Source organism: Dromaius novaehollandiae, chromosome 3, assembly GCF_036370855.1.
Source record: "Dromaius novaehollandiae isolate bDroNov1 chromosome 3, bDroNov1.hap1, whole genome shotgun sequence".
Lineage (NCBI taxonomy): Eukaryota > Metazoa > Chordata > Aves > Casuariiformes > Dromaiidae > Dromaius > Dromaius novaehollandiae.
Genome location: NC_088100.1, coordinates 128904736 through 128922796, shown reverse-complemented (window position 1 = coordinate 128922796; position 18061 = coordinate 128904736). Strand labels below are relative to the sequence as shown.

Below are 18061 nucleotides of genomic sequence, written 5' to 3'. Positions count from 1 at the left end.
AGCCATTAATCACAGCTACTGTAATGAGCATACAAAACCTGGAAGGAGCAAACTGCTTGCCACTTCAGAGTTAAAATACAGAATTTGCCTGAAATACCTCACCCTTCAAACTAGTTGGCAATTTCAAATATACTGAAGTAGATTCACACTGAGGCAGTGCTGAGTAGTTAATGTGTTCTTTGAAAGCTGTAGATCTCATGTTTTCACACACATATTGCTGAGGAACCATGCTTTAGAACAGATCTGCAACTGAATTAAAGAAAAGGCAGAAATAGTGAAACTTCAGTTATTTTCTTACAATTTAGAAACGAGAGAAAGCAAAGAGAAGTCATAGCAACACATTTTTGAAAAACAATTTTTTAATACATATATTGAAGACTTCTCATTTGCCATTTTACTGCACTAGATGATGATCCCAACTTCATAAAAATCATGACACACACACTTTACTCTTGCAGAACCTCCTTCTGCAGCAGTAACAGAACTAAGTGAAAACAAGCACAGTATGTTCACATTAAATATCTTGTAATAGCTGTTAACATCCACACCAGCATTCTGGTTATAAATAGTAGGTTATATTACTGTATAACGCTCTTGAATGACTCAAACTTCTCAAAGTTTAATGAAAAAGGTACATACAATCTCATTTGTTGTACATATTAAGTATTGTAATATAAGGAAATTTTCCCTCAAACTAGACCAGCTGTTTAAATAAAATCTCAACTATAAAAAAAGCCATAAATACAGAGCTGCAAAAACAGAAAGCGAAATCAATTTAAATAACATGTCACTTATTACAGCTGTAAAACTATTGTCTCAATATGAAGGTTCCCAGCTTTTTGGAAACATTTCTATACTTTTTAAGATTCTTCAAGTTAACTACGTTGCTAAAAAGCAACTCACTGTCTTCTCATGAAAGAGTTCTTATTTTTAAATTGGTAGGTCCAACTTCACTTTAAATTCAGAAGAAAAATCTCATTGCACTGCAATGAGCTGAGTAAAAGACACTTTCCACTACTCAAAGATGGAGTACATGCTACGCATTGTCATTTAGGCTAGTAAACCTATGGGATGAGTCAAGCAGCAGTACTATGGTCCAGTTTGTCCTACAACACTTTTGAGCAAACCTCTGGCCTCACTAGTTGCTGAGGGGGAAGTCTTACACCCTAGCAAGTAACAGTGCTGGCAGGGCATCAAGTACTGTGGTAGGCTGCAATCCCGTGCATTTTGCTGCAGCATGTCCATCAGGCTATTTCAGATATTACGACCACGTGTCAAGAAATTTATCACAGTGGCTCTTTTCACAATGTTTGAAGCTGATAAACTCTTGAACCTTTTTTCAAAAGATAACCCTGATCATTTAGAGATCCAATAAAGCTTTCAAAATCAGATACCTGGGGGGAAAAAAAAGAGACAGAAATAAATATCAAATTGGAACCAGAAATTTCAGCAGATGTAAAGCAGAGATAAAAGAACTGCACTTACAAGTACACTACAGAAAGTGAACTAAAAATAGATTAATTTCCTTAGCAAACCGCTGACCTACTGGTACAGTCAGTTGCATCATTTCTTGCTTTACTTGCAAACCATTTTTTATTTAAGAAGTAACATGTATATATCCAAGTTCTGAAACGCAAGATGAGGAATGTTTTCTGAAGAGAAATCTTAAAGAAAGAAACTGCACAACCTCCAGAAGTAGTTTATAACTAAATTAAGTCCAATTTCAGAAGGTCTCACTGATTTCAGTGGGTTCCAATTTCAAAGTATTTATTACATGACTAGAATTTTGAGTGGGGCAAAAGTTACATATATGAAGACAAAGCTAGAATTAACTGGATTAGCTATATGTAGCTAGTTTCAACTGAAACTAGTCACTGAAGGAATGACTGATGGGTCATGTGAAGAGAGCTGGCAGTAACATCAGACTTTGTTATAACAACAACATTGTTATATTATTCATAGTCAACACTCCCTCAAGTCTAGAGACTGAAGCCATGTTGAGCCAGCAGGCGAAAGGAGGTTAACAAGGTAACAAAGAACATAATTGCCCATAATAAATTCCATGAAAAGCAATTCACTGTCACTACTTTTCACTCATTATGCCTGATATCCAGTTTTAAGTTTTTCATTGGCATCTGAGGCTTTTCACCATGAAGTAAAAAACAGAATTAGCCATCAACATTTTCATTTAGCTAAAGCCCCCAGAAGTACAGAATGCAAGTCAATTATGGGATAAAGCTCACTTGTGGCTATGTGTCCGACAGAATGTTCCTGTCAAGTGACACCATTAGGACACTTGAAGAGGGAATGAAAATCCAGAAAATGTATCTGAGCCAGAGACATTACTGCACTGCTGAAACAGAAGTGAATTCACCACAAAAATCACAGGAATTAGAACAGGGGTGTCCCCTCAGGGGCTGAAGTAAAATATACTGCAACCAAACTCATCCTTTGTAAAATATAGCATGGTCTTGTTAAGGACAAGCTTAAGAAATAGAAGTAGCCCTTACTAGTGGCAAGGTAGTGTTACTGTCAAACAGCTAGTAAGATTAGCAAAGCTTCCAAGTGAAGACAATTCAAGGAAAGCATTCAGACTAAAAGCAGTATACACTGCTTATTTCTGTTCTCTGCAGAGAGCCACAACAGATGCACCTTTTCCAATTTCCATTTTGCAATCAAATAGTTTCAACTGCTCTTATAATAGTTTGTTGTTGACAAAGTGTTTGATTTCCCAACTTACTCGTATTTGTAATTCCTTTGCAATCTGTCGAAGCTGTTGTAATTCGAAGAGATTGTTGTAGGTTCTTTCTGCAATATTGTTAAGGGCAGAAACAAATCTTTTTGCTTGTGACCGATTGCTCATCCCAGATCCATGCTGTGAACGTTCAAAGTCCAGTTTTCCAAACTCATCCGAATATGTTCCTAGCATGCTAAAAATAAGTAAATCAATAGAAGGTAAAAGTACATGAATTTCCTTCCTGAAACACAAAATTGCTCAACATATTACATTTCCAGAAGCCACATGGGAAAAATCATCCCCCGTAGTAAGAAAGTTGCCATCTAGGGAACTAAATGTCTGCCCAAATTACTTCTGACCTTAAGTTGTTCAACTACAGCCACTGCAAATAATAACACAAGAGAAAGAAACACTTACGGCAGTGCCTTCTAAAATACTGCGCATTGATACCCATAACCAAAGATCTACTAAGCGATCATATTCAGCACAAGCTAGGGCTGCTGACATTTTTTAAAAACAAGCTAATGAATGTGATTATTGGTATCAGGGGCCTGAACTTTATCAAGCCATTTCTTCACTGTGTGTGCATATCCGTATTTAAAAAACAAAACAAAAACAAAAAGAAACATCTTTGAATATTTTTAAACCACTGCATATTACCTGTATTTCATTATTTCTATTACATCCTCAGCATCTTCCTTGGTAGATTTCTCCCTTAATTCCAGCCTTGATCGTGCCTTAACCAAAAAGAAAAAAAAGAAAAAAGAAAAAAAGGCATTTAAGATGCATGATACTTGACATGCGCAAAGGCATAACAGATGCAATGTTTAAGAGGACAGAGTTGGAAACGAGCCTACAGGATTTAGAGAAATATTCTCCTGTTTTCAATGGCATCTTCTTCCTACTCATATTAGTAGGCTGTAGCTTAGAATTTATTTGCCTTTAACAGTGTATTCTTGGAAAGCAGCAGATCCCAAACAATACTAAGGCACAGCCCTAGAGGAAGAGGCAACATTTTCAGCTCAAGAGGGGCAGCAGCTTGTCTGTCTGCACCCTTTTTTCCCCCCTTTGTTACAACTGGACAGGTTCTCCGCCCGTACCTGCCCCAGCATGTTTTACCTCATCAGAGGCTTTAAGACTCTTGGATCCTTACCTTCCTCTCTTTTTTTCTTTTAAAAGGAAGAAAGAAAAAAAGCATAGCAGGCAAGAAGCACTCAAATATTACAGTACATCAGCAGTGGTTTAGAAATAATCTCTTTGCTTTCGGCTTAAATTTACCTCTGTAAGTCGAATCAGTGACTCTAGCTGCCTTGTGGTGATTGGTGTGCTGTCTGCTCCTTGCTTCTGTTTCCGAAGCTCAAGGTAGAATCCCTGGAGGACCTCAGCAGCTTCTGGAGATAAAGTTGGGTGAACGTACTGCCGAGCGTATCCCACATACTTCCTCAGCAGCTGGTGTGGAATGGCATCGAAGCTCTCTCCTGGTGGGATCTAAGCCCATTACAAACAAAGATCTTTGATTTCAGTTCTGTCAGATCTCTATGCAATACAAATTGTAACATGGAAATTTCTTCTATGCTCTATCTGGTGAAGTCTTCGTATGAGTGTGTGAACCTTTTCTGTAAGGGCCTTAGCACTTCATATGTGAACCTTGTACTTAAAAGCTCCCTATACCATGCTTAGACAAGTAATTAAACCTATTTGGCCATTTCAGAAAAAGAGGCAGAAGCTTCTCATTTGCAGTGATGACAACTGTCAAACATGACTTAACTGTATCAAAATTTCTTTCTCAAAAGCCTCTTCCAATTTCTACCAGATACATACCCACAGAAGACTATGTCATCACTGCTGTTCTCCCCTCTCCAAAAGCACACAGGTTAATTCCCAGCAGGGAATATTTCTCCTCAGACCTAGCATTTGACAGTATCAGCCCTCAAACTGACCACTGAAGCTTAATGGAAAACACACTTCACCTCCTAAAATCCCCAAACTTGTCCTGGCTGTGTGTGCCCAAGGATTTGTTTACACACTACTTTATTTGGATTCACTCACAGCACATCTTGTTATATAAGATATTTTATTATACCCAGTAGCTCTTCATGGAAATCAAATATAGCAAACTTGCTTTAGAGCACTTCACACACTGTCTTCCCACCACCCATCTTTCTCTGAGCTAGGATAAAGGAGGGGTGGGGGGGAAGGAAGATGAGGGGGAAAAGGATGAAAAGAGCAGCAATGCTAGCAGAAGAGCAAAAAAAGCTCAGCTGATAAATTCTCCCCTGGGCAGAGATTAAGATGGCTTGAGATGCAACTTCAGGTAACATCACCTATCTAGCTGGCGCTGCTACAAGAGGCAACTGGCAGACACCGGTGGCTGAGGCCTTAAATGGTTCCTTTTTAAATTCAGAGCCAATTATCACGAGAAGAATGGGAGCAGGAGACTGAAGAAATCTGGCATAGCTAGGTGGCCAGGTCCCAGTGCAAAGACCACCACAGGGAGGAAGACAAGTCCTACCTTCAATCTCTCAAGCAGTGGTTGATCTGAAGTGACTTCAAGAACAGAGCGATCCTGCGTGTTGGTACGAGTCACAACAGCGCTGCTGCATGCTGCCTGCTTTCCAGCTCGGATTGCCATCACGTGCTCAGACAGCAAGTGATCGTGGTCTTCATTTGGAGTGTCCAGCAAAATAAAAACCAAGTCAAATCTTGACAGTAAGGCGCTCCCCATTCTAGAGTAAAGGCATAAGAAAACCACACATTGCTTGTAAAAAAGTAGAAAACCACAGCAAGTGTTTGCTCTGTTTGAAAGAAATTAAGAAAAGCCTGTCCCATGCTTTGAAAATAAAGCAGAACTGCAATTTCTCTCTCAAAAGCCACCAAAAATTATTACAATAAGATTGTGTACAAGCACCAGAAAAGTAGAAAGCAATTATACACAAACTACAAAAGTGCCAGAAGCACCTAATCCTGAATGTGAACTATAAGCAGCATTTCAAAAAGCGCTCACTTCAAGTTCTCAGACACTGTTTTGGCTTTGTTATAGTGTCCTCCAGCAGGGTTTGCTGCAGCAATGATAGACGTCCTAGCAGGCAAGCTGCAAACAATGCCAGCCTTGGCAAGGCTGATGCTTTGCTGTTCCATGGCTTCCAACAAAGCCTGGTGCTGGCTTCCCATCTTATCAAATTCATCTATTCCACAAATCCCTGGAAACAGTTAACACAGGACAAAAAAAGCTTATTAGAAAACACACTGACCAATGGACAAATATATGCTACAATCCAGTGCTATATCCGAAGTCCAACCTAGAGTCTAGTGACTGTAGGAGACATTGGACTAAGCCTCAACTTCAGCAAGGTTTGTTTTCATTTCATGCTGCTGCAGCTGAGCCACTACCAAGCTGGCCTAGCTTGCAGGAGTGTCCTGAGTGCACAACATGAAGATGAAGCAAGCATTTAAAAATAAAAATAGAAGACAAGTTTCATAAGCAATCTATTTTTCAAAAGCCACGGCAATCCAGTAGCTCCAGCGCTCAGAATTTTTAACTAGGAAATCCCAGCTCTTTGAGGCATTAAATAATCACTGGTATGTGATTTGCAGAACTTCAGTCTTAAACACATTCTCTACTGCAAGTGCCACCCTTAGCCCTTACGAAAGATGGGGCCACCTTTAGCGAAGTCACTAGAGAAGCTCAGAACTTCCCAGATGTGGAAAGCCAGTATCATACTTCAAATTTACACTTTTAATCCACAATAATGCAAACACTATATTTAAGACCCTTAAACTCATCAGCATGAACTGCAGTCTGTATGTACTCGTTAACTTGTGGGAGCAGGAGGAAGAAAAAACAAAAATGGAGGGGGGAGAAAAGTGCAATCCAAATTTAAATCTGAAGGAAAACCTGGACATTAACACATGCACACCATACAAAACCTATAAGGCTGTAAGTGTTACCTTGATCTCCAAGTACTAAAGCACCAGCTTCCAAGGCAAAGTCTCCAGAAGCGCCATCTCTAGACAGTGTGACAGTCAGACCAGAGCTGGTGGAAGTATTACCACAAACATACACACCTCGAGGAGCAACGTTACACACCGCCTAAAAGGGAGAGAAATACTTTTTTTCCTCCCCAAGGTGAACAATTTCGTAAACCTTATTCTAAGGAAATAACACAAAGCAAAAACAAAATGTTTGTTATTTTCAACTTAACATGGCCCGACAGTAAAGTTACAATTCCTTGCAGCCCCAGGAGGCACACATCTGCAGAACAGTAGGAATAATTCTGGTCATAATACTTGCACATAGCCATGTCTACTGTGTTGTCAGAACTACTGGAACTTTGGGCACATCACTGACATTGTTAAGTTCATTGAAATGTTTGGGGACATGCTATCTGTCACTAAATTGCAGACACACAGCTTTGGTATCTTCAGACCCCAAGGTCTCTTTAGTCCAACATCTTGTCTGAATGCCCAACACGAGCTGCTTCAAAGGAAGCATGTGTAGTTCTCCCCACAACAGGGGGATGAAGGACAGTCCTAGTCTCCTCCGTGCCTCCAGTATGCAGAAGGCAGCTTGCAATTTGAAATTTGAAACAGAAAAACAAAGCATGGTAAGTTTGAAGAAATTGTACATGAACTGGCAAAAAACAGTGGTATTGCAGTTAAATTTGGCTAGAATACAGAGTTATCTTAACTGGCCTTTCCCAATGCGTCTCTGGAGATAACTACTGGTGCCTCTATTTTATTGAGAGGATAACACCCAAAGCGTATTTGGTCAGTACCAAACATTATGTGAAAACTGCTGACTACTGAACAAAAATAAATAAATAAATAAAAGGTTCTACACAGCTTTTGTTTTCTCCTTGGGATGTTTCCTATAAATGATGATTCAGAGGAGCAACATCTCTGGGTCTTATCTGAGTGACAGACTATTAGCTTCTCTTGAATGGCACTCCATTATTTAGTAATGACATGAAAAAGCAAATCAGCTACTATATGTGAGTGATTTCCCATTCAGAGAACAAAATATAAACATTGTTTGCAAGCTACTTGCATATACGTATGTAACTGGTTAAATTAAGTTCTAACCTAGCATAACGTGTCAACATCAAAAAGGTATGCAACACTGCAAGTCTAAGTGAACTGTCTCCCTTTCCTGTTCTTTTTTCATCCAGACTTCACAGTAACCATGGAGAAAGACATGGAACTTTGAAAGTGATCAGTTTAAGAGGAAGAAATTCTATTATTTCCTAGGTTTGTTACAGCTACGCACAAATGCCCACCAAGACTAAGGCTCAAGCGTAACAGCAAGTTCTTTTTCCAAAATGGCTGCTATCTGGCTTAGCAACATAGAAATAGGGTAAGGGAATGGGAACAAACTTCGCAAAAGGTGAGCAACATGGTATTGAGTATCACAATAGCCCCAAGAATGTCCTTGATTACTTGACAATGAATCAGCTAAATAAAGACAAGCAGCAGCGAAACTCCTCAGTGGGGAAGAGGGTTGGTACAAAAGCCTAAAAAGGGCAGGGGAACAAGCCTAGAAAGTACTTGGAAGCCCACAGGCTTGACTAAGTGCACTTGCTTTTGTAAGTGTTTTAACAGGCTGATTCCCTTCTGCAAGGCTGCCTGGAAGGAGAGGAGAGCAGGGGACCTCTTTGGGTGCTGTCCTATACCTGAGGTGAGCTACATGAAAAGGCAGCTCCAAGTAGGCTCACGCACTCTTTGGTCTTAGCACAGCTATCCTACTATGTTTACAAGAAGACAAGATAACAAAGAATGAGAGGAAAAACATTACAGACAGTAGTAAAAAAATCAACACATACTTGCAACATTTGACTTTTTCCTAATCCTGGATCTCCAACAACCAGAACATGGGGATCTCCTCGCACTGGGATTCTGTTCTTGTCATCTACAAACTTCTGACATCCTCCAAATAATGCCAGTGCCAAACCTGCCTTTACAATCTGTAGCGGTACATACCAAAACAAGTTAAGTGTTTGATCATGGCAACCATTACTGATGGCTCCCTAAAATGGGCCATAATAGCCTTTTCCTGCTGGATGGAAGAACTTAACACACATAAGATATCTCCAAAGGAAAGAGGCTGTCACCACTTTTGTCAGTTCACGCACCGGCACAGCACTGTGAAAAGTCCCTTGTAAACATACCACCGCCACCCCTCTCCATCACCACCTCCAGAGCTAAGCTTTAAAAACCCTTTAGCAGATTATGCACTTGCCACAGTAAACATTTAAAACTGAAGCTGTAAGCAGAGCGGTAATATTACTTACCTCATGGCCATAGATAGCAGGACAAAGAGAGCTGAAAAACAAAGCACACTATAATACGGCAGGAATATAAATCTTGTATTACTACTAAATAATCACTTACGCTGTCTCATTTGTTGCAGACCACTTTTATAAGCCCATAGAATTATTTTAATTCCCACCAGAACAAGGGTTTTGAAGTAAAAGCAGTATCACATTTCTTGACGTTTTTGGATAACCAGATATGCTTGACATGGTAAGAAAAGCCTTTCACTTGAGTTTGCACCAACACAGAGGACAACCAACTTCCCAATGGTTGCTGCACCCAGTTTTATCATTATCAAATAGCAACCTTTAACCCTCATAAGCCTCCTTTTAAAGGTGCTATAATTTGGCATTCTTCAATTCCAGTTGGGAGGACCTGAAGGGCACTCCAGCTAGAAGAAGTTTACTTCTTGGTCTGCACAGAGGGTCTTTCACACCCTCTGCTTAGTTCTCTCATCTCTTTCCTCTGCTGTAGAAAGGCAGAGCAGAGAACAAAACCACGCATGTGAGTTGAATTTGCTTGGTGAGAAGCAAAATTAATGCATCACTTTTTTTTTTTTTTTGGTTATCTACAGCTTTCTATCTCAGAGTTGAACTGAAATACTCCTGACTTCCCTTTATGCTTAAATCCTTCCTGAAGTCCTAACACCCTCAGTTTCCCCTACTCTGCATTCCCAGGAGCAATACTTTCTGCCCCTCCCATGCCCCTTGCCCACTTCAGTTTGCTAAATCTCTATGCTATATACTGCACAAGCTTGATAGACATTTCATAGCTTTAAGCTTAGCTGTCAAGTTTGACTGAAGTTGGCCATGCCGATTCAGAAGTTATTCTAGGAGCTGACACAACTTACTTAACAATGAGCCTGAACAGGTTTTCCTCAGCTTGAATTTCTTGAACAGCATAAAGGTCTTTAAGAGAAAATTCCATGAATGCTCTTTGAAAAGTCTCCTCATCAAAATTCTTTGTTTTTTGTCCTTTACTGTTGCTGACAGAATTCACCTCAATGTACAACAGGAACACACACTTGTCATTCTTATTTTTAGAAGCTCCTGTTAGAAAGATGACATAGAATGAAGGGATGCTTTTATATCTTAAGTACTGAGTTTATTGACAAGTGGCAGAGGGTAATTCAGAAATATTAAGTATGGGCATGTGCAAAATAAAGCTTGTTCACATACAAGTAGTTGAACACTTGCATTTTCAAAAAATTAATGCAAAGTAAGTAAAAGCTAATTACATCTCTTCTTTAAGTTCACTGCACTTTGGTACATGGTAAAATACTCTGCCATTTTGGGATGGAGGGGTGTGCGCGCATCTGAAATACTGAATTTTATTTAATTCATAATTACTATTTGGTAACAGGATTTTCTCCCAGAAAAAAAAATTCCAGGGAATCTACGTTATTACCTTATTCTAGTCAAATAAGAGTTATATACAATTTTTTTCCACTGTTAAATATTAACAGAAAGAATCTACAGAGCAGAAGAATTAAACATGTACCTTAACAATTAACATTTCCTAGATCCTTAACAGAGTGACTACTGAACAGAGAATGCAGTCTCATAGCAAACCACAACTGCAGGTCTATGCAGTATATTCTATTACAGCTGTTCAGAATATGTACTTCTCGATCTTGAAAAAAGAAGGCCTCATAAGATTTCTCTAAAGAGGACTAAGCTGAGAAACATCACACGCCTTCACAATAGCATGACAGTTTTCCTTTTGTTCAAAAGGGACATAACAAGGAAAACGGTAAACAAAAAACTAGTCTCAATGAGACTTCTGGAAATAAGGATGACCCCCTCACGTCAGTGGTCCAAGAAGACTTTCTTACCGGCTAATTCACTAAAACATTAGATGTCAGTACTGGCAATTCAGATTCAGGACCATAATTATGTATAGACCAGAGACTGCATAAGACAAACTCCCTCTATCAATGGGCATTAGAGACAGCACTCCTCTTGAACTTCTTCCTTTTTCAAAGTAACTCATGAAATTTTGGCACTTTGTTTTAAGAAATATATGCTTAATGCATTTAAAACTTTGAGAGCTCAAAGTAAGAGGAAGGGCTGTTTTTGTATCCTTACGTAAGCACTAGAAAAAGTCCTCACAAAGAAAAAGATGTTTTGCGATGATGCATTTTACCTTCCTCAGTGCTTGACACCTTAACTATCCCTGTAATTGTGACCATATCTCCTGGGACGCAACTGTCCACAAGATCTTGAACCAGTTCACATTCTATTGTGCGAGGGATTCGACCTGCTTCTCGCTGATCATCTGACATGAGCTCCTGTACCCTGCAATACATGAGGTGAGCCCACACTCCATACATGGCATTTCCAGTTCAGTTTTGATGTAAGAAATCTGTATATGTACACTTCAAACCAATCTCTTCTGAGTTGACAAGGCAGACAGCAGAAACACCCTAATAAGCACTAGAAATAGCAACACTAGATTTGCAGAGACTGAGGCTTTTCAAGTTAGAACTTTAACCAATAGGTACATATAAATCCTAGAAAGCCAGAGATAACAACAAACTCCAGAAATATTATTCAATGTTGGAGTTTCTGTTTTTTACCTCTGATGAACACGTTCATGTAGGAATAAATACAGTATATGAAATAATATTGTTTTCTATATGAAGCTTATCTTAATGGTCAAATATTATGGCTCTGATGAAGGCAACTGGCAATTCTGATAGAACAACCCCTGCAAAACCCAAGAAACTCCTTCAGACCACAGCAAGAATAGGGACTTTGCATAGTTGTAAAAAGCTAGCAACTAACAAATTCTTTAAAAGGTTCTAATTTGGGGTCTGTACTTAAAGCTCCAATAGTTTTTCTTCAAGCTCAGAGTAAAGCTTCTCTTAAGAAGCTGCACTAAACAGCACCCTCTAGAGCTACTGTCAAGAATTTTTCAGTGTTATCATTTTAAATGAGGTTTATTAAAGTTAAAAGTACACACTGTAAGACTTCTATTACAGAGCACATGAACTTAGAGAATCTGAGTGCAAGAAGTGGAAATAAAGTAAACAGAGTCCATCTTTTTCCAAGCTGACACTCCACGTGCAGTAGACTAAGAGGACAGAGAAGAAATAATGGAACATATACAGAACATAATACTATTCAGCGATATTAGCAATGAAAAATAGCTCCACTGTCCACCTTCCTGTAATTTAACATTGTTAATTTCCATGGAAACAGAAGCACATTCCTCAGAGTAAAGAACTCAGTTTGAACTACACTCACTTTTTGATTAGACATAGAAAGTAGATGAATGGCAGCACCAACATTATTTCCACCTACTGAGTGTACCTCAGGGATTGGGGGACAACAGATAACGCTCCAAACTGAAATTTTTAACATTTAAATTTATATTCAGTTCATTCAAGTCAGCTGCTGCAGCTAACAAACATAATGTAATAGGGCTTTCCTAGCGGACTTACAGTTCATTAAAAGGAATTACTGAATAATAGATGCAACTAATAACAATTGAGAAAAGCTACATAGAGCCTGATCTGAATGTTTCTTAATGAAATCAGTTAAGATAAAACAAAGAAGCTATTCTACTGAGTAGGGGTAATATTTAAGGTACTGAAGCTCTCTGAGAAAACAAACCACTTTGAAGCAATTTTCTTCTCTAGTAGTACTTGCTGCAAAAGAGTAAGGTGATTAAACTTACAAAACATGTAATGAGCAATCCTTTCAGTTTTGGCTACCCTACTGAATTACATTTTTGTGCAGAAGTAAAGAGATGTATTAAAGTGCTTACTTAACAGACTGCCAGTCCACTGTAGTGGTTAAAGGAGAGCTTCTGTCTGGTGCGAATGACCGGCCACGGCACTCGGGAACAAGGCACTGTAACAGTATTCATTCTAATTCATTCTCAACCTTAACCAGTCTTTTTGATAGTAGGGTTTTTTTTTTTCTTTTAAATGAGGTATTTAGAAAAGGTAAAACAAAACAATGCAATCCATTAAAACCATACCGGGGGAAAAAAAAAAGTTAATTATGTATGTTCTAATGTGTAACCCAGTTTGATAAAGAACCATCAAGCACAGACACCTAAACCCTGACTCTTAGCTGTTACAGCTAATACAGCTGCTCTGTATGATCTCCTTAGTGATAAAAACAAAAAAAACAAACTTGAAGATGTTCCGGAGGAGATGGTTTTTCACTTGGGCACATCTGGTTACATAAAATCACTGCGCACTGTCTTATATCTGGTAACTTTGTAAATCCAGATGAACAGTGAAATTAAAACAGGAAGTTCTAGACAAAACCACGAAAAGCAAATCTAACCATGGAAAACCACCACGATGAAGTGGAAAGGGCTTTTCAGACACAACTGGTGAAAGAACTGAGAAGAGATTTTCCTGGATTTGTGTGAGTTTCTATACTTTCTCTTTCCCCTCCCCCAATTTTAATATTATGCAGTAATACCAAGTCACATGGTAAGTTTCCTTTAAATAGCTGAACTACTCTTGTTGTTTTTTATTTGTTCCTGTTTTTTTAATCTAAATATCATTAGTGTTGCTTTTACCAAACGTGACAGAAATGCAAAAGGGAAAAGTATCAAATTAGATGATTTAAACTTACTTTAGTTGGAAGAGTGTATTTTCCATCAGGTAGAGGAACACCCTGAACATCTCCACACGTGGCACATACAAAGGCTAGCTTAGTGCAGAGAGGTTTAATGTTACTGACACGGACAACAGTCCCACGCAAGGCAACATACTTCCCATAGCAGTTGGCCCGAACATTTTTCAGTTGAGTGAGTGGATCATAGTTGTACACCCTACATAAAAATTAAGCATTAACATTTTGAAAGCCTGTTGTTGTTCATTTAAGGATAATAAAGACATTTACACACCAACTATTAGCAGTGATACAGAGCAAAGATTAGACAGTGACTTTAGCTATGGAGCCATGGCACGGTCTTTGATTCCTGTTCTTGAAAGCAGCGTAACATTTAATATATTTCAGGTATTACACCCCAGTAGCTGTAAAGTTTATGTATGCAGTGCAGCAGCACAGACATCTCCCTCCCATAAACATCTCAGACTAAAAATACAATAGAAATTAACCTATAGTCACACCTAACTGTCTTTGAATAATTCCCGATTAAAACCAGAATTCAGACTTGCAACATAAAAGGATCAAACATTTATTTTACTTGCACTCCAAAACAAAGGGTGGATTTTCAAGCTTCAGGGACATAACAACCTGGTTGTCATTATGTGCCACATAGAGCACCTTGTTAATGAGGCCCAAGAATACCCAGCAAAAACATTCAGAATAACAAACTTCAGCCCTGTGGATGCTGGAGAACCAAATGACTTCAAACTACAGAGGTCTCCAAAAACCAGTAAGTTATGCAAACCCACGTAGTCTACAGTGTCTGCATAATCACTAACTAAGAGAAACTGTTTTCAATGATATTCCTTGGTTTTCAGTCATAGCAATCCGCTCCTTTGATCGCACAGGACAAACAAACCTCTTCACGCTCCCTATAAAAGACAAACCTAACATCTATTTTACAAGCACAGCATTTTATTGATTTTCCTAAAATACTTTACTCCACAGAATAATGGTCCATACCTGTCCCTTAGGTATATACAAGTATATATAAATTCTTTCCTAGACAGTTTTTCCTAGATGCATTCCACTGGCTAATTAAAAGGATGCATTGTTATAAGACTGCACAGGTTAAAATACACTATTGTCTGACAAATCCAAAAATTAAATCCACCTGCTATGCCAAAACATGCTTGCTCTCCTGTGTCAGGCCAGGGACAGCAGAAGAATCAAACTGAAGCAGAGTTCATACTGTCAGTGCCCCATTTCCTGAGGCCTCAGACTCCATTATTTCTGAATTCCCCAGACATAGAACAAATTACCACCAAGGGCTGGCTTAGTTAAGATCCCTAAGGAGGTCACAACTTTAAAGTGATAATAGTAATTACTATGATTCTTGTAAGACTATGCTTATGCAGAATTAGCGTAGCCTTAATTTCATCTACTTCATTTCAAACTAAAGTTTAATCAAGACCTAATATTCTTGAGAAGTTCTACGGGTAACCCTTCAATAGATTTAAGCTACTATGAAATAACGCATGCTCATACCACTTTCAGAACACCCGTACAGGGAATGATAGGTATTACCAATTGTAGTTGGGGTCCACACCCTCCAATTCAACTTCCTTATGAAGACAAACCTCTGCTAATAAAATGCTAGATCGTGATCTCTTCCTAACTTCTCCATTAAACAGCAGAAATCTAAACACATTTCTTTGTTTTTAAATCAATAGATATTTCACAGTTTTTCAACTTGTAAGTTACTTTTCTGCTTACAACATCTTCTAGTTAAAAGCTATTTCTTCAGCTTATAAGCAGGTTTCATTTTGCTTTTTCTCTCAAAGACAGTCCAGATTTTGTCGTTGTGAAATAAAAGCAAAATATAGGGTTTTCTTCTAGAAATAGCTTCAAAAAGTCTCATAAATAAATAACTAGATAGCCAGCCAGCTTTCAGCTCCATGCATGGATATTGACAACCATTACACAAGAAGTAGATCTTCCTGCAAACAGCACAAATCAAACACCCATTACCTGGCATGAATGTGTGGCACATTTATTATAGGTTCTCTATCAAGCCGTAATCCTTCTTCCACCTGCAACTCAGCAGCATGCCTTTCGAGGTCCTTTGTTAACACCTAGACAGAACAGAAAGGCAGACACAAATGTAGTAAACCATATGATACTGATTACATTTGCTATTAAGTTTGATTACCATCCACTACTATTAGACCTGCTGCTCAAGTCTCAAGAGCACTCTGCTGTCCAGTGAACACAGCTAGACTATTTTTCTGCTCTGAATGGTTTTAATCTTCATTTTAAAGGAGGAAAAAAAAACCCTCCAAAATCTTGCTGTTGTTCTTGTTTCTTTAAAAAAAGGGCATAAAATAATCTCTATCAACGCGTCCAGTTTCATTTGATTCAAGCACAAAGATCTGAAGACTTGCCTGTCAAAAAGCAGGGAAATGCTGCTTCTTAAGAGACATGGGACAGAGACAGGAATTCCCCACTCACCCACCGGCCATGGTTCCGGTAATTTTTTTAAGTTAGAAAAACACAAATATTCAGTTTTAGAATATAAATGCCTTTAAGCCCCACTGATTCCTTTTCATAGGAGGTGGAGAGGCATAAGCTTGCATGCATCAGAACTTCATATTTACCTGGTGAATTGCCAAACCCATGCATTGCAGTATTTTCTGAGGCATATCCCTTAATTCAGTGGATATATTTGGTATTGATTTAGTTAATTCTCTGTCTTGTATGAGTTCCTTATAATCCACAAGAATACTTCCTTTTCTCTCTATTTCATCCTGTGAAACATTTAAAGTTATAACTTCAAGCTATAAACACAAATATCTAATGCTTATGAAATTACTTGGATATGCTGTAATAGCACTATAAAGTCTTGCATATTTTCAGCATCTATTTCAAAAACAGGAGTTTTTTACCTTATTGTATAGCTCAATGCGTTGCATGAAAAACTTTTCAAAGACTTGAGTCTTCAGCACAAAAGGAGACTTGTCAGCATAAGCTAATCAGAAACATACTACATCAGTAATTGACAGAAATAATTATTTTCATTTCAGAGAATACATGAAAAGGCAATTTCTCTCCCATAATTTTTTCTGTATTCCAAAACTGAGGAAGATGTTAGATCTCTACAGTATCACAGTAATGTTTTTAGAATGTGCTTTGTCTAAGATGACAAGAGGACAAGCACTTAAACCAAAGGAGACTAAATATTATAATAGCTGCTAAATATTACAACTGCTTCCTTTGACTTTGAGGTGCAACTCAACATTCACAGGAGGAGGTCATGTCAAAAAAAGCATCATGAAAAGTTCAACAGAGGTACACGTATTCCAGCCTTAGGCAGACTGCAGGTTTTACATGGCTAATGGGCCAGGTTTAAGAAAGATTGTATTTCACATTATCCAAGATTTCTTTCCAAGGTCTGGAGCCCACAGAGATTACAGTATGCCATAAAATCTCTTTCAAATCCTTGCTTTTTTATATCAAATACTAACTTCAGCTGCATTCCACTTCATTTATCCCCACTACTTGTAATCAACTCTAAGTAAAACAGAATGAGATATTTACTATATATAACTGGGGTCTAAAAATACCTTCAGAGAAATAAAGTTTCCAGCCTTTATATGGAATAAACTGGTCCAACGTTGACTGAATGAATCGAGGCTTTGCTAGAAAACATTAAAGCTAGAATTAAACCAAGGTAGACACTGAAACTTTCCCTTTTTTAAGGCACTGAAACTTTTATTTAACTTTTATTTTATTCTCTATCACTCTTCAGAGCATTCAGAGGCAAGCAGCTATAGTTCAATGCAAAGGTCGGTCAAAAGCAGAAGTTGTTCTGAAAGTGCTATGTCGTCAGAAAATAAAGGGAGACGCATAGGAGCCGGCTCACCAGGTTCGACTTTGCTTTTCCACTCTACACTTTGTCCTCTTCCTCGCCATCCTCCTCGCCATCCTCCTCGCCACCCCTGGAAGCCTCTTCCCCGGCTGCATCCCCTGCCTCTGGGCTCCTTACTCATCGCGCGCCGGGAGAGCGGCCGCTGTCAGGCAGCAGAGAGAGAGCGAAAACACGAAATGGCGGCACCTGGCCCCCCTCACAACAGCCACCACTTTTGAGGGCTTTTGTCCCGCCTGCGGCACCGTAGAGGTGCGCAAACCTTCCCCCCCCACCCCCCGCCGCCCAGGAAACAGCAACACTCACGCCCTCACCCACATTCTATTTTGGCGCCCACAGTACGTCGCTTCCGGTGTTGCCGCCAATCCCGAGAGAGCGGGGGGTGGCGACGCCCCGCCCCACGCGTCGCCATGGAGCGGAGAGCGAGGCTGACCAGCGCCCATTGGCCGGCTCCTCCCCGCCGGGGGCGCGGTCTCACGTGAGTCTCGCCCCGCCTACTCCCCCTCCCCTTCC

General features: G+C 39.2%; 1 protein-coding gene across 2 annotated transcripts; it reads right to left on the bottom strand.

Moving 5' to 3' along the window:
• Nucleotides 1–341: 341 nt before the first annotated feature.
• MCM8 (minichromosome maintenance 8 homologous recombination repair factor) lies at nucleotides 342–17908 on the bottom strand. Of its 2 annotated transcripts, XM_064510112.1 has the most exons (19): nucleotides 17867–17881; nucleotides 17546–17693; nucleotides 17247–17321; nucleotides 16569–16651; nucleotides 16281–16430; nucleotides 15655–15758; nucleotides 13645–13843; nucleotides 12818–12903; nucleotides 11192–11343; nucleotides 9897–10095; nucleotides 9025–9055; nucleotides 8557–8697; nucleotides 6686–6827; nucleotides 5742–5937; nucleotides 5250–5463; nucleotides 4016–4225; nucleotides 3398–3474; nucleotides 2741–2930; nucleotides 342–1394 (listed from the first exon to the last, which is right to left on the bottom strand). In XM_064510112.1, exons 2-19 carry the CDS (start codon nucleotides 17670–17672, stop codon nucleotides 1302–1304), a joined length of 2469 nt encoding a protein of 822 aa, XP_064366182.1. In that variant the 5' UTR covers nucleotides 17673–17693; nucleotides 17867–17881; the 3' UTR covers nucleotides 342–1301. The 2 variants fall into 2 exon arrangements, with proteins under 2 accessions (XP_064366182.1, XP_025966311.2); XM_026110526.2 differs by having other exon boundaries at nucleotides 17546–17908.
• Nucleotides 17909–18061: the final 153 nt, after the last annotated feature.

What these genes read in the sequence shown, in the direction of transcription:
- MCM8 (XM_026110526.2), bottom strand. Translation starts at nt 17,672, where the DNA reads ATGAGTAAGGAGCCCAGAGGCAGGGGATGCAGCCGGGGAAGAGGCTTC. An exon ending in GTGCCACACATTCATGCCAG is followed by an intron (nt 13,844 to 15,654) that starts GTAATGGGTGTT and finishes ATTTTTATGTAG; the next exon opens with GGTGTACAACTATGATCCAC. An exon ending in ACAGTGTCTGAGAACTTGAA is followed by an intron (nt 5,464 to 5,741) that starts GTGAGCGCTTTT and finishes CCTTTACTCTAG; the next exon opens with AATGGGGAGCGCCTTACTGT.